The sequence below is a fragment of the Terrapene carolina genome, unplaced genomic scaffold (genome assembly GCF_002925995.2).
Source record: "Terrapene carolina triunguis isolate 2854851 unplaced genomic scaffold, T_m_triunguis-2.0 Scaffold179, whole genome shotgun sequence".
NCBI classification, from domain to species: Eukaryota; Metazoa; Chordata; order Testudines; family Emydidae; genus Terrapene; species Terrapene triunguis.
Window position 1 is genome coordinate 12,103,150 of NW_020664530.1, and position 22,934 is coordinate 12,126,083.

General features: G+C 40.1%; 1 protein-coding gene across 1 annotated transcript in view; it reads right to left on the minus strand.

The window, feature by feature from the left end:
• Positions 1–22,934, minus strand: part of LOC113406996 (growth factor receptor-bound protein 10) — a 199,974-nt gene that overhangs the window by 30,437 nt on the left and 146,603 nt on the right. Inside the window, exon 6 of the mRNA XM_026654026.1 lies at positions 6,238–6,394. Coding sequence (XP_026509811.1) covers positions 6,238–6,394 — 157 coding nt within the window. The remainder of the gene's footprint in view (positions 1–6,237; positions 6,395–22,934) is intronic.

Sequence of the window (22,934 nt, forward strand, 5' to 3'; positions counted from 1 at the left end):
TTTCATTGTGGACTTTAGAGGTTTCCAAGCCTTTGAGGCCATCAGATTGGATTACTGCACTTCACTCTTTGTGGGGCTACCCCTGAAGACCATTTGGAAGATATAGCAAGAGCAGAAAGCAGCCTCCTTTTTAGTGTGCTAGCCACAGAGAGCATTTTACATCTAGGGTCAGATCCTCAGATAGTATAACTGGTCATAGCTTCACTGAAGTCAATGAGACTGTGACACCTTATACCAGCTTAGGATCTGCCCCCTAAATCTCTAAATTCTCCACTAGGTTCCGAATGTAATTTGACATATTGATTTTAATTTATAAATCACTATGTTGTTTGGGTCCTGGCTACCTCAGACCATCTCTTTCTCCAACAGGGTAACAGGTCAGTGGGGTGTTTTCCCCCTGAATAGTCTTTTGATTTAAAGATGACAGACTTGATAGTAGGTTGTACCCTGTAAAGGGCCATGGGTTCAGGCACTGCCTTTCCTGGTTGATCTTACAGAGCTTAAAGTCTTTCATCTTTCATGATACAGTGTAAAGCTCACATTGATTTTAAGGTAGTCAGCGTATATGTCTTGCTTATCCTGAGGAAGCGTAATTTAGGCCAGCATTTGTCAATGTGGCTTGTACTTTGCCTTTTAGTTTGTCTAAATACACTCTATGAATGTTTGACGGAAGTATTGTGTAGAGATGAATAAAAAGTCCTAAACTTGTCTCCTTACCAAGTTAGTTTCCATCTACCTCTGAAATTTTGTGGTGGCATTTCTGCTGAAATAACATATGTGACACCCTGACACTCCCTTATTCACCACTGTCACATAATTAGGATATGTTTTGCACAAAACATATCTTGTGAGGTATCATTCTAAGTCTTGATCTGCTAGACATTAATGTTGGATTGTATGTGCTATCGTCATATGTGAAGTTGTGAAGTTTGTCTATATATGTGTTACTGCAACATGTTGTGAGGTTGAAAACACCCACAAGCAGCCTTTCCGGTACAATAGTAAAAAAGGCCAAGCAATGTTAATGGCTTATTGAGGAAATGCACACAAGCACAAGGATTACCCCAGGAACTATGTACAATAGAAACCTCTCAGAGATAGCACTACACAATGGGAACTGTTTGACCCAGGTCAGAGCAAAAGAGCTTTCCAGCAACTGGGAGGAAGATATAAAAGGGGGAAATGACATCATGATGGTACCTCACTCTCCCTACAACACACCTGGAAACACCTGAGGAAAAAAGGCTGAACTGGGGGAAGTGATGGTCCCAGGCTAAAGGGATTTCTAGCCTGTGTATGAAACCTGGGAAACCCAAGCTGCAAAGCAAAGGCAGCTTGTGCCTTAAGAATCTGCCAGCCTGTTTATCACTCAGGGTGAGAATTTGCTAATTCATATCCTAGCTAGTGTGTTAAAGCTCAGTTTGCGTTTTTGTTTATCTATCAGGGAGGGAGCCCAGGCTGGTGGGTAAAAGGGCACAGTGGTACCCCCAGTTCCAGGTGGCACCCCAGGGGAACCAGTCACAACACAATTTGAATTTTCATGTTGATGATACAAGCCAACCAGAATTTGAACATTTTAGCAGATTTAGATGTTGAGGGGAAGCAAACCCACAGCTGTCAGTGTGCTACATCTTTACACAGGCTGCAACACAGGACATTCCTTCTTTTATTGACTAATGGGATGAGACTTTCTACAAAGCTACTTGGCTATGGATGTACCAACACAACAACTTTAGAGATGCACTGAATTTTGGCTCCAAAATTAGAATCACAGATATGTGTTAAGCGTTATTAAATGGTAAATCACAACAATTATGTAAAGTTATTTGTTTTATCTGGTTGTTTTATGCTTATCTTCAAGAAGTTAAACATGCCACTCTTGTGCACTCCTAGCTTTAATTCAATCACAAACAAGGATTTAATTCCACATTGCCATTATACGTGGACATATTACAATCGTCACAGGCGCCGACTTTCCAAAGTGCCGGGGGTGCTCGAACCTCTGGCTCTTCCCCAGGCCCCGCCCCCACTCCACTCCTTCCCCCAAGGCCCCACCCCCGCCCCACCTCTTCCCGTCCAGTTCTGTCCCCTCCCCCGAGCCTGCCAAATCCTCCCTCCTCCCCTCACCCTCCTGCACATTACGATACTCCTGTTCGTGGCGGACGGGAGGCGCTGGGAGGGACGGGGAGATGCTGATCTGTGGGACCCACCGGCGGGCGGGAGGTGCTGGGAGGGGAGCTGATGGGGGGCTGCCGTGGGTGCGCCATCTGTGCACTATGACAATCGTGCACATCCATAACAACAGATTTTTCATGATGTAGTAAAGCATGCTCAAGTACCAGACAACAATAATCCAGAAAGAGCTTACATAACACTCTGAAGGACTCTAACCATAATGCTTAAGGAAGGCTGATTAGATAAAGTTACTAAAAATGGCACCCGCTAACCAATCTGATCTATTCCTTGTGTTTATTCAAAGTCCTCTCTGGGGTCACTTCATAATGACAACCAGTTTTTTAAACTGCTTTTTATTACTGTTTAAAACTGCACAATTAATGCATCTGAGTTCAGTACAGGATCCATCTCATTTCCCCATCGGTGTAATACCCAGAAAGTTCTGATTACAGAACTTTGATTAAGGGCAATTATGCAGCAGCCAGAAGAACCAACAGCTTGAGTTTCATTTTTTCAGTTAGTGAGGTGGCTCTTAGGAAAAGTCATATTTTTACTTATAAATTTAAGCAAATTTTATATGGAAGTAAATGAGATGATGTAAACATGGAACCACACAATGACACTACTTTCCAATTCATATTTCCAACACCAGCTCTACACTTTACAGCTCTATCACTGTTCCAGGTATGTAAAATTTTGCTTTCGCTTACCAATGTTAAATAAACCTGTCCAGTTAGAAAATGAGGTTTACAGGCAGACATTTTTACATGATCAAAGAACATATTTTCATGAACACTTGATCTCATTATTGTCTTTATCAGACATTAACAAGAAACTGAAATAACTCAATTCCCTCCCCTTTAAAAAAATAGTAGGTAATAGTGAAGCAGGAGGAGAGGAAGATGGCAACCTTCATGCGGTCCTCCCTGTTAAGGGCTTTGGCACAACCAAAACCAGCAACGTGGTGACTGAATGTTGACTGATGGCCTCACGGTCTAAAAGACAACTCAAGTGGCAATCTCAAGAGAAACGGCCCTCTTTGGGTCAAACATAGAAATGTAGGATCACACCTTTGTGTATGTCAAATCAACGTAGAAGGCCTCGCTTCTGCAAAATACCATTACTTGACCAAGCTGCTATGCGAACAGAAAGACTAGTAAAGCAGCACACAAGGAAGACACTCATTTGCAAGAACAAACTAGATTTCAAGAGCTACAAATAAAATGTTTGGATTAACTCAAGTTTTAGAGATTAATGTCAGATTTTAAGTAAAGTGCAATGTGACCTTCGATGCCAGGAATCTAAATGGGTCTAGAGGCTATATCAAAAATATTGCTTCTATACACACAGTTTTGGATACACAAATTAATTTGCACGCTCAAATAGCTGTTTGCAACAATTTGCATGTGGAAATGTTATTTGGACATACAAATGAGTGTGTATGCAAAGTAAGCAGTCTGGTTAAGGTCCCTTTGGTAGCAGGGACCTAAAATATCACCACACTAACCAGTGAACTCTACATTCCAAGAAGTTAAATCATGCCACCATTGTGTGATCCTGAACTGAACTGATTCTGCAAACAGAGCTCCTATGCAGCAGAGTAGATTAGGAGGAAAAATTAAACTATTAGGAGGCCATCGTGTTCTTGGATGACTTCAGAACCACCTTCTAAACTAAAGCATTACTTCTGCTGATATCTGAGCAACAGCTAGTTTTGTCAGAAACATCTTCTAGAAACGCGTCCACAGAGCCATGAGAATCACTTACGTTTTCTTTCCCCTCACCCCAAAACAGCTGGAATTATTGTTTCACATCTCAAGTGTACCTAGATGTATTACAAAAAAACGCATATGTAGAGGGAAGGTTTTAGAGCATGGGACACCTCGTTGTAGACTGAGCTGTGGGGTGGTAAGAGAAGACTATGAGACCACTGCTACAATCTGGCAATATCTGAAACATGCACATAAAAGCCTCTCAGAGCAGCCACCCAAGGGCCAGCAAAATTTGGTTGCATGGCAAATGTTCTAACTAAGCTTAATCAAAATTGTGCTGGTGATTTTGGGGGATGGGTGGTATTTGAATTCTCCGGAGGATGGTCTTTAGTGCAATATATATTTTGAATATATAAGCCTCCATTCTATGGAACTGAGAATTCAGGTGAAGTTTCTTTCATGTGGCAAACTGCATTCCTTTTTTATCTTGGGTGCTCTTTCAATTTTGTATAAAATCTTGTAATTTTTTCACTCTCAAATCATGAAGTGTATTTTTAAGACCTGTAACATGGATATACTGGATTGCTAACCCTGGAACACTCTTTTAGCAGTTATTTTCCCCCATGGAAAGTTTCATTATAACTCAAGTTGCAGTTTGTACATTGCATTTAATTGAATCAATCCAGGATTTGCTTCATGCTTTACTATAAAATGGAGCTCCGCTATATGCAGATTCTACTGTATATAAATGCAGACTGATAAGTATCTTGCTCTTTTCCCATCATTGTTAATTACCAAGTTATTTGTATGTAAACAGAAGCTTTTGATTTCCTAATCAGTCTCCTGCCCGATTCATTCAGAGATGTCACACACCAGAGTTTGACAGCACAATTAGTCACCATGGAAGCTATTGTGATGTCACAAACACTGAATTGTGGCATCACTGAATGAATCTGGCAGGAGAAGGATGTTGATTACAAAGCAGAAGGCTTCTGTTTACACAATACCTTGGTAATCAGCAGTGATGGGAAAGGAAATATGGACAGAGTGCCTGGTAGTTTAATGAGCATTGCTAAAATTTTAATAATTTTTTCCCCACATGTGGATATGGTGCTTTAGACTGACGAAATGTAGATTCTGTAACTTATACTGTCAATTTTGTTTTATGCTATGAACAAAGCTGGAAGCTGTCATTTTACATGAACCAGGTTTCCATGTTTATGGAATAGTTAGTTCTATTTTTACACTGAAAAATAGAATCTAACTGGAAGAATTTGTTAATTGGGTTAAACTGTAAGACATTTTGGAGAGTTAACTTGCAGAACAGTAAACTTCTGTGTTTAATAGCATCCATTTAGGGTATCACAGTTCCAGCAAATCACTTCTTTCTTTATTTGTAAAGGCTGAATAAATTTTAGATTTTTAAAACACTTTTATAAACCACTGATAGTGTTCACAATTTCAGTGCTTATGACTACAGTTAATGGTTTGCTTATTTCTGCTTGATCATAATCTCCATTGACTTTTCTTTTTTTTAAAAAGGCAGCAATTCACCTCAAAGTATATTGGTTAACATTTCAAATGCCATATTCTGTATCATATACAATTCTGTATTGTTTCAGCAAACTATTCACATACTGCATATTCAAAAGTTGCACATCATGGTGCTTCTACTAAATCCGTTCCACAAAATAAGAGCAGAAGCCAGATTAAGTAGCATGAGATTCTTTCAGGTACTGTAATTAAACCAATTCCTAATGTTATTTAATTCCCTGCAGTTCTTCCTCTTGCTGCCTTCTTGCCAACTGTAACCATGGCACCTTAATTTCAAATCAGTTGGAGTAGCTGCTGCCTAGAGAGCGCAGATGCCAGTGCTGGTCCAGGAATTGCCAATCCCCTGTGAGTGGCAGTACCAATACTTTCCCCTCCCTGAAGTCAAGTGTATTCAGCCCCCTCTCCTTCCCCACAGTGTGTCTAGCTTTCATAACCATACTGTAGGTATGCAAGGTTGAGTCTGTTCATTCAGGTCTCCCAGCTGGTGATGAGCTGAGCTGATTCACAGGGCCAGTACTCTTTAGGGATCAAGCTTAATTTGCCTAAGCTGTTTATTTGCTATAGCCTCAAAACACAGCAAAGTAAGAATAGTGTGAAGACTAGAAAAATAATATATAGGAGAGTTAAAAATGGTTCAAATGCTTAACACGCATTAGTTTAAAGCACGCAAGTGATTCCAGATCACTTAGAGATTAAAAACCTTTGTCCATAATGAAGCAATTGTAAAGACATCCATATTGTTATATTACACATTGTATGTTCATAGTTAACATTGCCATGCTTGACGGTTCCCTACCTAATCCTAGATGAGGGTGATGCTCCACTAGGGTCCAGCTGTTATCATCCACACAATGACTTTTGTAAACGAGCAGCTGGCAGAGGTCCCTGGCTGTCATGTCTGCTAGAATTTCGATCACTTTGCTTGTCCCATCTTCACTAAAGACTTTTACATCCTGCAACATAAAGGATACACTTACAGATCAACGGCCTTATGTTCTGAAAATATGCAAACCAGTCACTGTACATAGCTTCCCTCCTTGTTATAACTCCAGGAATCTTAGCAGACAGCACAAATGACACACATGATTTACTTTATATTACTTTCTCCTCATCCCCTTTACCTCCCCCTCCCACCCTGGTCCTAAAGGAACATTGGGCAGCATTAATATGAACATGTATCTAGAAGGGGAGAGAGAGCAGAGATTCCTTACGCAGCAGTAGACAACAAGCATAAATGAAATAATACCAATGTACTGGAACGTTTGGTAAAAAACGAATAGAAAAAAAAACTAGTTTGGGGTCTACTGAATTTGAACATTTACATCAAATTACGTTGAATTCTAAAAATTAAAAATGGCTCCCTTGCTCAGGACTAACTTTTGATTGTTTCGCCTTTCTAACTTCCACTTGCAGTTTATCCACATATGAATTACCTAGCATTGTCCACACATTTCTCTGTTCCCCCTGAATTCTCTTTCATCTTAGATTTAAGGAGTTTGAAATCAAATGTGCATACACTGTACATTCGAAACATTAATGGAGCTAAAGAGAACGTGTCAGAAACCTCCCCCCAACCCCTGAATTATACAGATGCTTTCCCGTTAGCATTGTTCTGCTCAAACAATACACTTACTGCAAAATTGTTTCCCCATATAATCAAATTTAGAGTACCAAGATTTATTTTAATCCCAAATTAAAACATTCTGCATCCTAGCAAGAGAGGACATTGATCTAGCAGAAACCTTGTGGGTAATTTGATATGGAAAATCTTACCTCAACAGCACGTAAAAGGCAGCAGTCAGAAGAACAAGATGGCATTTTAAATATAGATTGCCTCTTGAAAGAGTTTGTTCTCTGCCTCTTCCAACCCTTTGCAGACTAAGCTGCACACTCGGGGTGTTCTGTAGTGTCAGTGGATTACTGTACTGTACCTGTCACGTAGCCCCTGTTCTGGGTACTGTTTCTGGGGAAGCAGACAACTCTTCCAGAGCTCCACTCAAAGGGTTACATACAATCTTTTAGGTAGTGAATCAAACCACACTGTGTAGACCAATCCTAGCCCTCCCTGTGACTGATGTAATCATTTCCCACACACTATCAGACTTCCAAATTATTCCCCCCCAGTAAGAAAAAAATTTCAAAGGAAATCTTTTTATGAACACCCACAAATGTTTAAAACCCCTCTGATCTTAAAAAGTTCAAAGGAAAAGAACGCAGAAATCCCAGAGCCAAAAGCAGGCATGTCCCCTGAATTCTGATTTCTTTGCCAAATCTCTCAATAGCCCAGTCTCACAGCAGCTGATGTCATCTACATGCAACTTAAGCACTTGAACTTCTAGTCTGCTTGCTACTGCTACCTCTTCCTTCTTCCTAGCCGGCTTATCCCCTCCCCCTACTCCTTTAGCTAAATGCTCGCTTAGTGGTCTGAGTTCTCATTATAACAGACTGTTGATTTAGCAAGTGGAATATGAGTGGCTCATCTTAACAGCTCACTCTTGTGCTACAGGTTAGAGCTGGCGCTAGATTATTGATTAGGTACAGTATTTCCATGAACCTAAGGTCTGACAGCTACCCACCACTTCCCTCGCTGCTCCCCTCCCCCTTTCCTTTCCCATAGCTATGTACAAATTCAAGCCCAGCTAGGGAGGAGTTAAAGCTTAATCTAGCTAAAGTGACTCAAACCCATGCATTCAGGAAACTGCTTCATCTGACAGCAGGGATGAGCCAGCTCTTTCAGAAGCAGGCTCTGAAGAGGAGGAGGGGGGAATCCCGGTTGCTGTAGCTCTCTGGAAGGTATGCACTCTGTACAATGTTACAGCTGCACTCAGACTCCTGGTAACACTTAACCAAGTCATAGAAATCCTAGCCAGAAGACATTTGATGGGTTTTTGCCCCTCTGTTTTGTGTCCCTAGACAAGTCTATTTTCAGTAATTAGCACACATTTTACAGTATAAAGGTATTATCTCCACACAGTGATCTCAATCTTGAAATACTAGCAATGTTACAAAACCACTCTGCCACAATGAAGTTAGCTTCGAATAAAGGAAAGGGATGCATCTCTGATACACTAAACAAAAATACATCATTCCACAACATGGGAACATAGTGGGCTTCCATGTTCACAGTCTGGACCTGATCTTAAAGAGAGAATCATCTCTTTTTTTTTTTGCAGGGGGAGAGGGGAATCGGGGCAGAGGGAAAATAATCCCATATCCATCTTAAAATTTTGTACCTATTATTACTACAAGTAACACACAAGAGCAGTATAACTGGGGGGGAGGGGATATCTACTTTCAGTTGGCTTTGTGTATCTATCTGACTCTGCTTTCTGTAGTGGAACAAAACCATTTAATTGAACTTCCTGTCTCATGAACTAGCCTGCTGACATCACTCGTGCACTGTGGAGGGGAATGCTCAGGCACTCTCTTTCCCAGACTTTGCAAAGGAGTGTTTTACAAGTAATGTAACAGAAGAACAGGAGCACAAGGGGAGGGGAATTACCAGGATCCTGGCGGAGGATGGGAAAAGACCTTTTCACTGCCTGGAGACTTGCACAAAGCCAGGAAGCACCTGGCAGCATAGGGCAGGCTGCCCATCCCTTGTGCTGCCTGTGAGACCCAAGAGAGATGCAGAGCTGTTTTATCAGAAATGTCTAACAAGCCCTTGTGTGGGATAGGGAGAAAAGCCTTGAGTCACCCCACACCTTTCTTTGTATTTCCAGCTAGGGAAAAGCCTGCTGCAGTAAAGCCAGGAGGAGAAGGCAGCAGCCTCTCTCCCCGGTGCCCTAGCACCTGACGCGTACTGAAATGCTGACCACATTGCTTCTGTGCTAGTCCCGTTTCCTTCCCCCACCTCACAACTTCAGATCACGGTCTATTGCTTTTAAGTGTGTTACACCAAAAAGCTCTTTTGAGATGGGAAGTTTGCTGAAGTCTATTCAGGGTCGGGGCAGGTCGGAACGCTGCAGCTGTGCTGCTGTAGCACTTCAGTGAGGACACTATGCCGACAGGAGGGCTTCTCCCATTGGAATAAGCTACCGCCTCTTGGGGAGGTGGAACACCGTGTTGATAGGAGAATTCTCCTAACGACATAGAGCTGTCTACACTGGGGAATACACCGACAGACGTAGTTATCCTGACCTAAGTTCCTAGTGTAGACGTGGGCTCAGATACACCTCTGATATTTCTGCAGTCCTTTTTTCCTGTAGCTATACACTGCAGAAAGGTATTCCCTTCTGCAAGTCTGCATTAGATAAAGCAAGAAATTCATTCATTCAGTTTTTTAAAGCTTCCTTCATTTGATATATTGGGGATTTGGAATGTAGTGGGTGGATGGAAGGGAACAAGTTACATTTCCCTATTGATAAAGCAGCATAAGAAGGAGAGAACAGCAAGAGGTCACATGCCACCATCGACACCGAGGACATAACAGACCATACCAATAGAGGGACAAAATTGCGGGAATGTAACCCTACAATAAACAGAGACAGCACAAGTTAACCAGATTTTGTAGAAACAAAGGAGAGCGCAACAAGGTGAAGCTTAAAATCTTTAAGGGTGGGGTGGGGAAATGCAGTGTTAAATAACGGGCTTTTGTGAAGGGAAAAGAGGCTGTTGAATTAGATTTCATGGAGGTGTCCAAATGAATATTGTATATTAAGATAAAATTTTATATTTTAGGAAGTGGACTTGGTTGCTACAGCAGTTTGATTATTTTTGCCATTGTTTCAATGATAAAAAGAGAGAGTGTTGAGCACGAGTACTCTCCCTCTACAACACACAGGCCTAATTCCAAACCAGCCAGGAGTGGTCAATGAGACAGCTAGTTTTGATTATTTAAAAAAAAAATATTATTACACATAATGGCATAATCTACTAATACAAGCTTGTAAGTGCTCCACACCCAATCCTATTTCTGCTATGAATCAGAGGGTGCCTCATGAGCACAGCTGATATTGCACCAGTGACCTAACTAAAGGAAAATGAATCAGTTTCTTCTATGAATAAAGCACTCTCTTCCAGTAGGTAGAAGCTACAGACACACTTAGCAGAGGTCCAGAAAAATCAGTTTTAAACAAAAAACTTTTACTTTGCCACCCCCCAGAGTAAAATGCAACAGTCAACTGCTTGGAACAATGACTTACAACAAGGACTCAGTTATGTCAGCAGCACGAGGTACCTTCCATTCAAAATCAAGGTTAAGAATGTTCAGCCAGTCGGAGTCTCCGATTGGCTGCACATTCAGTGCTTTACAATGCAAAGGAACAGATAACAGACTGCGCCATTGTTCTGTGAAGAATTCTTTTTGAACAGACTTAAAAATTGAAAGCACTTTAACATACACCAGTTTAGTGGTTTTATATTATGAAGGAAGGAACACCTCACCTTCCAGCCTACACTTTCCCAGGAGCAACTATGGTGCTTGTTACATGAAGTAATGAGATCATTAAAAGGGACAAGATAAAAATAAACCCAGTTCAAGGTCACGATTACATTATCTTCCTCCCTCTGCCCTATTGGTACTCCTAATTTCCTTTCCTTGGGAACAAGGGTTTTATATTTATCATTACCCAATCATCCCTCATTGCCTCACTGCTTCACTCTCTTTGGTTTTGTTCTGCTATATGGCCAGGTCCACCCTAGAAAAGATTTGTCAGTACAGCGATGCTGGCAAACCCTTGGCAGCTGATCCAGTCAAATGCACTTTTTTGCCAGTAGGGCTTGTACCAGTTTCCCAAGCAAAATAAGCTATATTAAAAAATGCTATATAAGAGGTAGGCATTATAATTAACACCAGCAAAAGCATTTTTATACCAGTATAACTGCATCTACCCTAGGGCTTTTGCAGGTACAGAAATCTCTTATTAAAAAAAAAAAAAAAAAAAAAAAAAAAAAAAAATCACATCCATAACCAACATTACACTGGCAAAAGTTTCTAATGTAGACCTCTCCTGAATTTTCTATCCCTTTACTTTTGGGGCTCTACACAAATTTAATCACAGATGAATTTACACCAATGCTAACTAACCTATGTCACAATCATTCTGTGTTCAACAATTTAAGAAAGGCATACAAGGGGATGGAGGGATCTGGCTAGCCAAAAGACAGTGAGCTCAGCTTGAAAATTAATGGAATAAATGTTTTGGTGGCTCTGCAAATGCTTCACTTTTCTCATAGAAGTAGATTTGAGGATCTCCGTAAACTACCAGTGTATCCTGAAGAACCACCTCGTTGACTTGTTATGTGCAAGCTTCTCATGAAAACAGAAGAAAAAGAATCACTTCAGTAGGTTTTGGATCAGATTCCTGAATCCACAATCACTCTGCTAAATCATTTAGACATTAAAAAAAAACATCCAGGTAATAAGATGACCATACGTGCAGTTAGATTTTTGCAGTTAGCTGATACAATGCAAGAACATCTGCTGATTACAAAAGACACATAGGTACTAACCACTATGGTTATGATTAAATTGGGAGTTTTCATTGTAAGCCTGTTTTCATATGACAAGTTTTCTGGAAAACTTCCAACTTTCCTCAGCCTCAAAGTTATTCTAATTATTTTTTTTTAAATAACGAAATCGTGGAGTTTGAGTTATGAGAGAAGTGAGAGCTTTCAGTGTCTTAATCCCATGTCACTTACTGACAATTTGTCAATGACTGTAGATTCTAACTTTGCATGTGGATTACCCTTAATGAGTAGTACACTTTCTGCTTGGTTCAGAGAGTAGCAAGAAGGGGAAAATGTTCAGATTCAACAGTGGTAAGCCTTTGATAAAGAGTAACTTTGAGCACGCTCGGCACATATCTGAAAAGATTTTAGCTCTGTCTAGCATAGATCCACACTGTGGTATTATAGTCGAGTTTCCCTAACTTGCTCTAGGGCAGTTATCTACCTAAGATACTTATGCTGCCCATTACGCAGTGTCTCAGCACCTCACAATCTTTAATGTAATTAGCTTAGAGGAGTAAGAGGCATTTTAAGTGATTCACTGAAATATATATGTCAATCCTATAATTTTTCCCTTCTGATTGCAAGACTGGAGTCAGAAAGCAACAACAGAGGGGGGAAAAAATCCTCTAAAACAGCAGCACCAGCAATAAAGGTGTGAACTTCAAAGTGCAGCTGGGACCTTTTAAATATCATTCAGTGCACAGTGTTTTCTTTAGCAAGAATCATGCAATAAATATTGTGTGGAACCTTCATATTGCAGTAGGGTTTTTTGCATGTAAACATCTAAAAGCCAGGAAATGCCAAGGTTAAGGTTCTCATAGCAACATTAAGTCTCCTACATGGCACACACCATATTTAGGTATACATTTAACAGCCCATGTGCAAAGGAGAAGAGTTATTGTTATTATAAGAACCTAGATCTTGGTATTGACTTCCACGTTTGACTATTTAATCTTAACATTGCATTAAGTGCAAGTGTTTAAATTAAGAATTCAGTGTTGTTTCCACTCCCACCCCTCCGTTCTGCTAGGTTACCAAGTTTTATGTTCCTTCCAGGATTCAGAGGAACAATTTGACTTGGAAAGTGGAATGTGGGCACATTCCAGAAACTCAGTAATGATCACATACTGATTTTAAAAAGTAAACATTTGCCATTAGTCACCACACAATGACACTGTGAATACTGCACCCCCATATTTAGAATAGGAAATTCTAATAACCAAACATATATTTGAAAATGTATGACCTGTTATGAAGCTAAAAACATTGGATACTTAATGACTTCCAAGTGAACAAATATGTCAATTAGTCTCAGGATTATGTGCCATGTTGGCATTCCAATTGAAAAGCTGCTCACCTGGAATGTTTGAGGGAGAGCACAGTTGAATGATTGTATGCAACTGAATCATACCTGGCAGTATCCAAGTTGTGAGCTTACCAATACTAAAGGACTAGGATATGGCCACAGCAAACTAAGACCATGGTAGTCACAATCATTTTACCCCAAGTGATGAACTTTTCATATTTAAAACTGCATTCTACCACTTACCTGACACAGACTTGTATATTTGCAACAAAAACAGTGCATTGTCTGTCCCCAATGTTATCTCATCCCTACCACATCTTCCTTCCCAAAACTTGCAGCAGCTTGATAAGCCAGCTGATCCTCTAACTTTTCCCACCTATAAAATTCAGAGATGCAGATGGGAAGTGGGATGAGGGAAAAAAAGTTCCAAATTATAGATCAGGCTGGGAAATTAGGATGAGGAATAGAGGAGAGAGATAGAATTGAATGTTCTCATTATTGAGCACATCACCAGTTTGTGTCATGCATCTACAAACTTTATCAGCAGTGATTTATATTTTCTTCCATATCATTGATAGATCTATTGAACACCATTGGGCCAAGAAGTGAACCCTGTGGGTCCCTATTAGAAACATTTGAGAGTTTAGTTGTATTGGAGATCTAGTGATAACCAGTTTTCAATTCATTTAATATGAACTATATTGACTTTGGATTCTTGTAACACGGCTACGTTACTATTTATGAAACTTGCCAAAACTTCAACAGTACTTTACAGGTCATCCCACATAAAGGGCAAGCATCATACAGTTCACTTTATATGCATGTTGAAATTGTTTGGGTCAGCAGAACTGGACTGGAATCTAATGAAAACATTGAGTTGTACAAATTTTTTGGTATTCTAGATTTCTGATGTAGTAAAGAAACAGATATAATGTCTCCCTGTCTAGTTCTCCTACTACCACCCCTAAATTTAGCCACCCCTGGCACCAGGTTTGGCCATTAATCCACAAGCCATTTTTTCCACATAACTAATTATGTATAGAATACCAGAACCTTTCTTAAAAGTTGTAGCCACTGTTTCACACTTTGGATAATGTAATTAAAATAATTAAATAGCTTTGTCTGGCATTAACCTTTAGTGACTATGAAAAATTCCTTACTATGAAATCTATTACTAAATATTTTACCCTCTTCCCCAGTTATGTACCAAATGTATTATCATCTCTGAGCTTCAATTCAAGAAGGGGGAGGAGGGAGTGATAATAAGCCTAAGTAGAAAAGTTCTTGCAAACATACGTCCAGAAAGGACAATCAAAAGAAAAATCAAGATTAAGGACAGTTCTTAGAGAACATAAACAAAGTCTGCAACTTCTTTGGTTAAGGTTTTTGCCATTATAAAGTATTCTTTAAAAACTGAATTAGGACCACATATACCTCACGATACAGGCTTTCAACAACAGGAACCATGTCCATGTAAAGTTTGACAGATAGCATAACTAGACTACGGAGTAGCTTCACATTGGCTTAAATAAAATGGTACGAGTCCCATTTGCTTGAATGGCTGCTTCTTTCCCAGTAGGATACTGAGACAATGGCAAATGAAGCACTTGAGATTAGAGCACCGGGGCCAAATGAAGAGCCAGCAGGCCATTTTCAGTTAGGGGTCTTGGACTCTAGAATTAGCTTCCCACTTTGATTTGCCAGTATCTGGATAAGACACCCTCCCAGACATGCTGCAGGACTCGCTATTATGCTCCTGTGCCAGATATGGAATGGCTACAAAGCTTCCTTCTGAGTGAGATACACACTAGATGTGTTCAATATAAAATCCTCTCATGTTCTGTCTGTATGGCTGAGAATATCTTAAATAAGGTATGCTTGCACCCAGTGCTACCTAATGGCTTAATATAATACATTCTAGCATCCATTACATCTCCTCCTTTTAAGTTCCACATTCCCACCATTTACAATATTTACATTTCATGCTAATTTTGCCTGTTAAGTGTCTCTGAATCATACTGGTTTTCTGATTACATGACTTGAACGCATAACAACTTGGTCATCTGGCCGTCCTTTAGTTGCAATGACTGGCTATGGTCAGCTTGGAATCTGTAGCTCTCCCACCCCCCTCTTATTCTGCATCTGTCATCTCTCGAGTTTGCTCTGTTGATTGTTCTTTCTGAGGCACAAACTGTAGACACTGCCAGTTTCTGTTGAACTCTCCTCTGTCGGTCTCAATCACATGATTTGGGCGCTGAATTCTTTTTTCTTCATGACAGCCCCCCCTCCTCCATCCACTTGGACATGAACATGGTCACCAGGTTCTTGACCAGGCAGTTCTCTGAGTAACATCTGTTGTAGAAGTGTTCATAAGCTCTTTCAGCCTTTTTATCCAATTTAGTTACTCTCTTCATGTTTGGCCACTTTGGAGAGAGATTCTTTTCCAAAGTTGGAACAGTACCTCCTATGTTTTTCCTGGGAAAACACAGTGAGGGAGGTTATGGTGCAAAACATCGGGCCCCATTAATGATCAGGAAAGGGCTATTGCTACTGGGGGATCCAATCCTGCTGCTCATCACAGCAGTCCACCTGGCATGCCATCAATTTTGGGGTCCGAGTCTTGCTTAAGAAGTTTATTTTAAAATTTAGAAATAGCATGTAAACAGTTTTATTTTTAAAATAATGGCAAGTTGAGTTAGACAGTTCATCTAGAGTCAACTGAAAATAAAAGAGACCATGCAGTTTATATATTTATTTCATTAGATTTAAGCATTATATCTACAAACAGTTCTAGGTCAATGCAGCTTGTGACAACAGTGTGTGCCACAGTCACACAGTAGAGCATAAGCTGGGGTTATTCAGCCACATGGCAGGAGATCACTGTGTGATGCTCATTCTCTACAGATCATCTAGCATACAGCAGAACAGTGAGGACATTTATTTAAAAGCAATGGCCACAAGGACCACTTTGCAACCCTTCATCCCTAAATAATGACTATGCAATTCTCTCTCTTCATCCTCAAAACAAAACATCTATTGAATTAATCCTAGGAAACAATTGTTTGCCCACCCCTAGGCAACTGAGGCTAATACTCTTTCTGGACTTTCATCCCTTAACTGTAGAAATGCCGGCTGTGGAAGCTGTGGTTTTCATGGGAAACCATTGCTTCCCCACCCCTTCCTAGCATCACAGGCTGTAAAACTGCAGGTTATATGGGGTCTAGGTATACATATTTATTTTAAAGGCAAACTCCTGCAGCTAGCTGGTAAGGAGACCGTCTTATCATCAGGGTCTCCGTCTTTTTCCTTATACCTCACTTCCTGGTTGTATGCTCAGCTGTGTCCCCCTACTGCCAGGGAGTTTAAGTGAAGCTACAGACAGCTTAAAGCACATGCAAGCACCTGGTTAAAAGCCTGTTTCTGGGGACCATGAAATAGGATTTCAGCTTACATTTTCATAAATTGTCCTGGACAAGGATGTGTGCAAGTGGGAGCAAGCAGGGCACGCCCCTCCTCCCCCTCAGTAGTCCTCAGGGGCACAGAACTTCTCCGGCCCCAGGGAGGCAGGGAAGATCAAGCGCCTGCTGGGGTCAGGGCTGGGAAGACTGAGCTCTGCCAGGGGAAAAAGAGGGGACAGCGAGCGCCTCCCGGGGCTTGAGGGGGGGAGGGAGGAGAAGGAGGAGCAGCAAGCTTCTGTGCCCCCCCCAAAGGGGTCAAATTTAAATTCCTGTGCACACCCCTGCTCCTTGAAAACAAACTGATATAAACCAATCACTACGGTTGAAAGGAGAAGCAGCTGGATATTCACTTCTGCTGCAGAAGGCTTGTTGGAGAGGGGCTGGGGAGAAAGGGTGAACTACAGCCATGTTGTACCCTTCCCCTCCCCCGCATGTAACGTAAAGTCAGTCATGAAAGATTATGAACTAGGCCAAAAGAATTCTCACCAACTCTCCCCCAAATCCTTATGGATGGGGCTGGCCCAGTGGTGTCATAATGGTGCACAGGGATAGCGAACAATAAGCAGCATGGATTTGAGTGTGTCACCAACTTGACTGATTTTGGAAGTTCAGCAGATTTATTAAATACTTTCTTAAAATTCAGATGGGTTAGAGTATCAACAATTATTTGCTGGGATCTCAACACTGTGACATGACTGAAAAATGGCAGAATAACTATGAACGGAGAGCAAAGCGATTTGGGGATGGCGGGGAGGTGAAGAGGTCTAGTGCAGGGTTGTTCCAGACAGTATTAGGGTTGAGCTCACTCAATCATCGGCAGACTGAAAGAAGACATGCTAAATATAATTACAAAGGGAGATGATATGGAACTGAGGACAAAGAATAAAAGAGCCAGAAATTATGAGATTCAACCTGGACAAAGGAAAGCTAATTTACGTGGGTGCATAAGAAATAATTAATCCTTAAACAAAATATTTAATTAAAAATACATTTAACAGTATTGCCAAGTCATAAAAGGTGTAGTGGTGGGCAGCAATTTAGATACAAGCTTCTAATGCAATGTAGTAGCAGATAGCAGTACTTGTCAACCCCAAGTGTTCAAAAATAACGAGTCAGCACCCTTTTCCCCGAAATCATGAGATTGGCTTTAAAATCATGAGATTTTACAAACCACCACATTTGGGGCTCTTTTTATTTGCTTTCTGGTGTCAGTGTCTAAGATTCACATTTGTAAGCTTTTTCTCTGCAGCCATGAGGGCTAAATATTGACTTTAAGAAAACAAAAGTTGTGATTCCCAATTCCCAAAGCTGGACTCTTGGGGCAAACAAAAGTTATCACAAAAGTTGGCAACACCAAGATAATGAGATTTTTGATTATACATACAGAGGTGTTTTAGACTAAAACCAGCCCACTCTATATGGCTCCTGGAACATACCCCCGTTACTGTGGCCAGCTTTGGACACTTCAGAACCAGGAAAACGTAGACAAATTGGAGGGAAATCCGATAACAAAAAGGTTAAGAGACTGGAGCAATTAACTTAGGAAAGATACATTGAAGATTCTGTTGGCTAAGCAACAGTCAAGCATGGTATGTGTGGAAGAAGATGGGTTACATAGCTACAACTATCCGAAGGGAGGAAACACCAAGGTGAGAGGCAGCTGAGGCTGGTGCTAAAGGGGACAGATGGGATAAGTTGGACAGAAGGAACATTTCAGCTAAACAGTCTTAACTCAGACCTAATATAGCCTAGTCATAGAATCATAGAAGATTAGAGTTGGAAGAGACCTCAGGAGGTCATCTAGTCCAACCCCCTGCTCAAAGTAGGACCAACCCCAACTAAATCATCCCAGCCAGGGCTTTGTCAAGCTGGGCCTTAATCTCTAATGTCACTCAATAAAAAAATAACTTTAATTATATGGACATAAGTATAAAGCTATTCTGTATAGCTTATAAGAACTGTAAAAATATAATCATTCTTTTACGCTAACAGAACCTCAAGAGCCCAAGCACACCTTTAAAATGTAATTTTCCTCCACTCTGATAGCATCGGCGGTAGCTCACAACAGATTTATCCAGCAGGCAGAGCTCATACTGCTCTGAAAATAACAGGAGGGGTGCTTTATAACCGGGAGGGTTGACAGGCTTAATGACAGTGGCCTGGCAAAGCATCGCTAATGCCTGGCCATCAGTTTCTTCCTCAACGTACAGAATTCAGCAATATTACTTAACTTGCTGTTTCCCCAAGTTACAGGCACTGGGACCGAGAGATTTCACGCAGAGAATATTGGCTAATTGTTGCTGACTGCAGCTTTCGAATGTTTTATAGTTCCATTTGTCACATACAATAATGCTTTTTTACAGAGCTGCTCACATTAGGAAACTTTCTGTGCAACTGTGTAAGCATCAGTTGCGTGATTAGAATAAATACCTATAGATCTCTACCAAGGAAGAGTTACATAAGGGGCATTTCAAGAGTTCTTTCTATACATTAGTATCAGATTTTCATCATTTTCAGATTCTCCCCCTCATTGTATTTAAACACTCATAAACACAACGTATTTAAATACATTAAGAGGAAAACTTTTATTATGTAAAAGTGCTCTGGGAGTTTAGACGTTGTATGTGAACACCTTCAAGAAACAACCAATCGAAAAGGGAAAGCTTCCTTTTCTGATGCAGTATCTGGGAATGTGCCATCATGACTGAGATTGCTGGCTGCTTCCGTGTATACTGTCTTGACTGCAACAAGCTCCAAGTGTATTCTGAATTCAACCTGCTGGGAGCAAGAACTGCACTCACTTTCACAAAAAAGGATTTTTTTTTTTAAATATAAGGGATGTAGTATACTTGAGAGATTACAAATGGAATCACATATTAGGTTGCTACTATACAAAATATCTTAAAATGAAAGTCTACAGCTACATTTATGTATAGGTTTTACTACTTAAAAAAAAATTTGCTCCCATCTCTTATGGTCTTATTTTCCTTTCACATGTATTCAGACTTGTGTGCTGTGATAGGACCAAGTGATTAGTAACAACTTCAGCTTTAATTCCATGGCTAACATCTCTAATTTAACCCATACAATGTCCCCCTTAAAAAGCATTGCTCTAGGCCATTTAATATGTCCCTTCCTTCTTGGTGGGGGCACTAACAAACAAACAAACCCCAAAAAACCCACACAAATCAACTCTTTGCTTAGCATACAGGGACAAATTCCCTGCTGCCATGGTTACCGTTCCAACTTCTCTTGTGGTACTAGAAATAAAAAACTTCCCTTGAGAACAGAAGGCTATAATGTTCGTTCTCCCCTCCCCTCACTCATCATTGTTAGCCACTAAATCGGCTACATCTGGCATATTTAATTTGGACTAAATAAAATGTCACTAATTAAAAAGATGCCGAACAAGCAGTACATGACATTATAGAAATAGAGAGCTTAGTATTTGAACACAGCCCATTAGGAACTGAAAGGGCCAACTAGTTTTCATTAAAAGCTTAGGCATAAAGGAGGCTAACCGGTTCCGTTCCTCTTATAAATTCTTATTTGTGACAGCGTTCTCCACAAATTTCCCCTTATAATCTAGGTAAGAGAAGGTCATTAAATGTTCTTTCCTACACAAGTTGTGCACATAAGTATGTTATTTAATTTCACTGTAGATGGTATTGTTAGTTTAGAAATCTTCAGTGTAAAATGTTCATTATAGTTGCTCAGTAGGAGGGTTTATTTAGTAAAGCTATAATAATGAGTGGAATGTTTAGCAGAACATTGACACAAGATATTCCAGAAGGCGCACATGGTTATGCAAGCCTCCCTGAATCCTCAGCTGTCCTTTTGTCCAATTTTATGTTCCAGTATAGCCTATTTCACAATATTGTGCACTGCAGTACCAAACTCATCTTCTTTCTTCCCTCTGAACTGTTCTCCCCTACCCAGCCCATGTCCCTCCCCATTTTCACCTGGCAGCTTCAGTTCTACCCCTCAAACAACCACCTCTCACACCATGGTATCTGTTTCACTCTAGTTAGAGCCATGAGAACTACTTTCTATAGTAACTTAAATGTTTTCTGCTGAAAGCAGTTCCTCTTCGCACATCATCAGTAAACGTTTATAGAGTGATGCACACCATGCTCCTGGACTGCATTTATATCTATGCAGACACCTTTCGTTTAGGTGTCTATCAACCTGTTTGTTCTTTCAGGTTGTAATATGATGCTAAGATTCTGCCTCTATGGATTCACATAACTCTCAATTCTTCTTTCTTCCTTTTTGGTCATCTTATCTCTGGCTTTATCATCATCATTACAATACAGAAGGGCAGCCAGCTATAAGTCATGATGCAAAAGGCCTATGTGTCCTCACTGTCCAAGCCTTCCATTTTTAATAGTTGAATAAACTTGCAAATTAGTTTCCTCTTCCTTCATTTAAATGTCTCAATCACCTGATAAATCTAGCCCTCTATATTTTCATGACCCAAGTCAGATACTGTATGCAATATTTGTCTCAACCCATTTTTAGTTTTATTCTTATTGGGACCCAAATAAGCGGCATACATGTAAGATATAAATTCCTCCAAACCTGAAGTTTAATGGAAATGTTAACCGACCCTTGAATGGTTCATAGTATTAGCAGTTTTATATGTCAACTTCTAGCCATTTGATTTTGTATGCAGTCAGTAGGTAGATACAATACTCTCTTTGCAAACTAATGATTTATGGGTGTATTAGTAAATTGCACTGGGCTTTTAACAGTGGTTGTGGGGATAAACACTATGAGTTGATTAGAATATTACTGATGTATGGGTATAATTATATCATTTTGATGTATATTTAAAATTGGTGGAGAAAAGGACTCCCCTTACTGGTATATTATGTGACTTCTATGGAGTGTAAAATTGTGACTACCAGATGCTTAAGATTTGGAACTTTTAAGCTAGTTTAAGGACACTTAACATCTTGACCAGGGATGCAGAGGAGTACTCAAAAAGGATATTCTGGTGGGGGAAGCATTAGGTAACATTAGAACATCTCCAGATTCACAACAGCTTTCCAAACCAATTGTCCAAAAGAATACCCCCACACACCAAGCAGCTGCATTTTTCCCCACAAAGGTGTTTCATTCCAAACCCCTTAATATATACACCTTGTACCCACTTAAGAATTATTATATCTTCAAAAAATATCAAAGCCTTCTGAAGTCCAATTAGCTGGAATGTCTATAAACTGCCCAGTTGTCTAGGACTTTTCATCAATATCTAGCAAGGCCATGCCATGGGACTACAAAAATCTCCATTCTCTAAATTAACTGAACACACCACAAGTCACTACATGGAAAGTTAATCAACTGACCTAAACAAATCAGGGAAGTCTAAATGTCAGGGGTTATACCAACATGAATGTTACAATAGAATAATCCTTTGCTAATGTAGAACTGTGTTGTACAAGCAAGTACAGATTTAGTACCAAATCTTGTTACCTGGCATGATAGAAAGTTGTATGAAGAAATAAAGCTTTCTACTCCAGATTTATTTTTACAAAGGTATTGCTATAGAGTTGTGTGTCAAAACACAGTTGGCTTTCATTTAAGCCATCCTATCTTTGAAGTTGGTTGAAAGTACATTTTTACTCCCTACTCCCATCCCCCCCAAAAGTGGACAATTTGTGGTAATTTCCAATGGGTTTGTCCAATGCACTCTGTCCATCCAATTAACATCTTGCATGAATGCAGTTAACTTGCCTTTTGCATTGGCGAAGAGCCGAAGCAAAGCTTTTCATGGAATGCCCATTAAACATTTAAGATGGTGAGCCCTACTAGTAAGACATTAATATTCAAATAGGTTTCTTTGTACAGCCATAGTTTGAGTGAATACTAAGTATACTTTCTAGATGTATACTTTTGTACCAAGGACAGATCAACCTTCCTTCTATAAAAAAAAACAAAAAACAAAACTTGTTACTCTGCTTCTCTAAGTCACTATGAACAATATAGAATTCTACAGCTGTACTGTACTAAACTGGACATCTTCCATACTTGCTAGACAGCAGCTTTACTAATGTACTTCAGGTGGGAATAAATAAGACAGACAGAAGAATAGGGAAATACAGTAATGACCAAGTTTACTGTACATCTTTCTAAGGTCAGTAAGAAATAGGTTTACTGCAATGCACACGCGTGAGGAAACAAGACACAGATCCTTCTACAACTTTAAAGTCGCCTTCATCCAGAGGTGAAGATAACTCTGTATTTTTATTACTTGCATAAAAACATAAATAT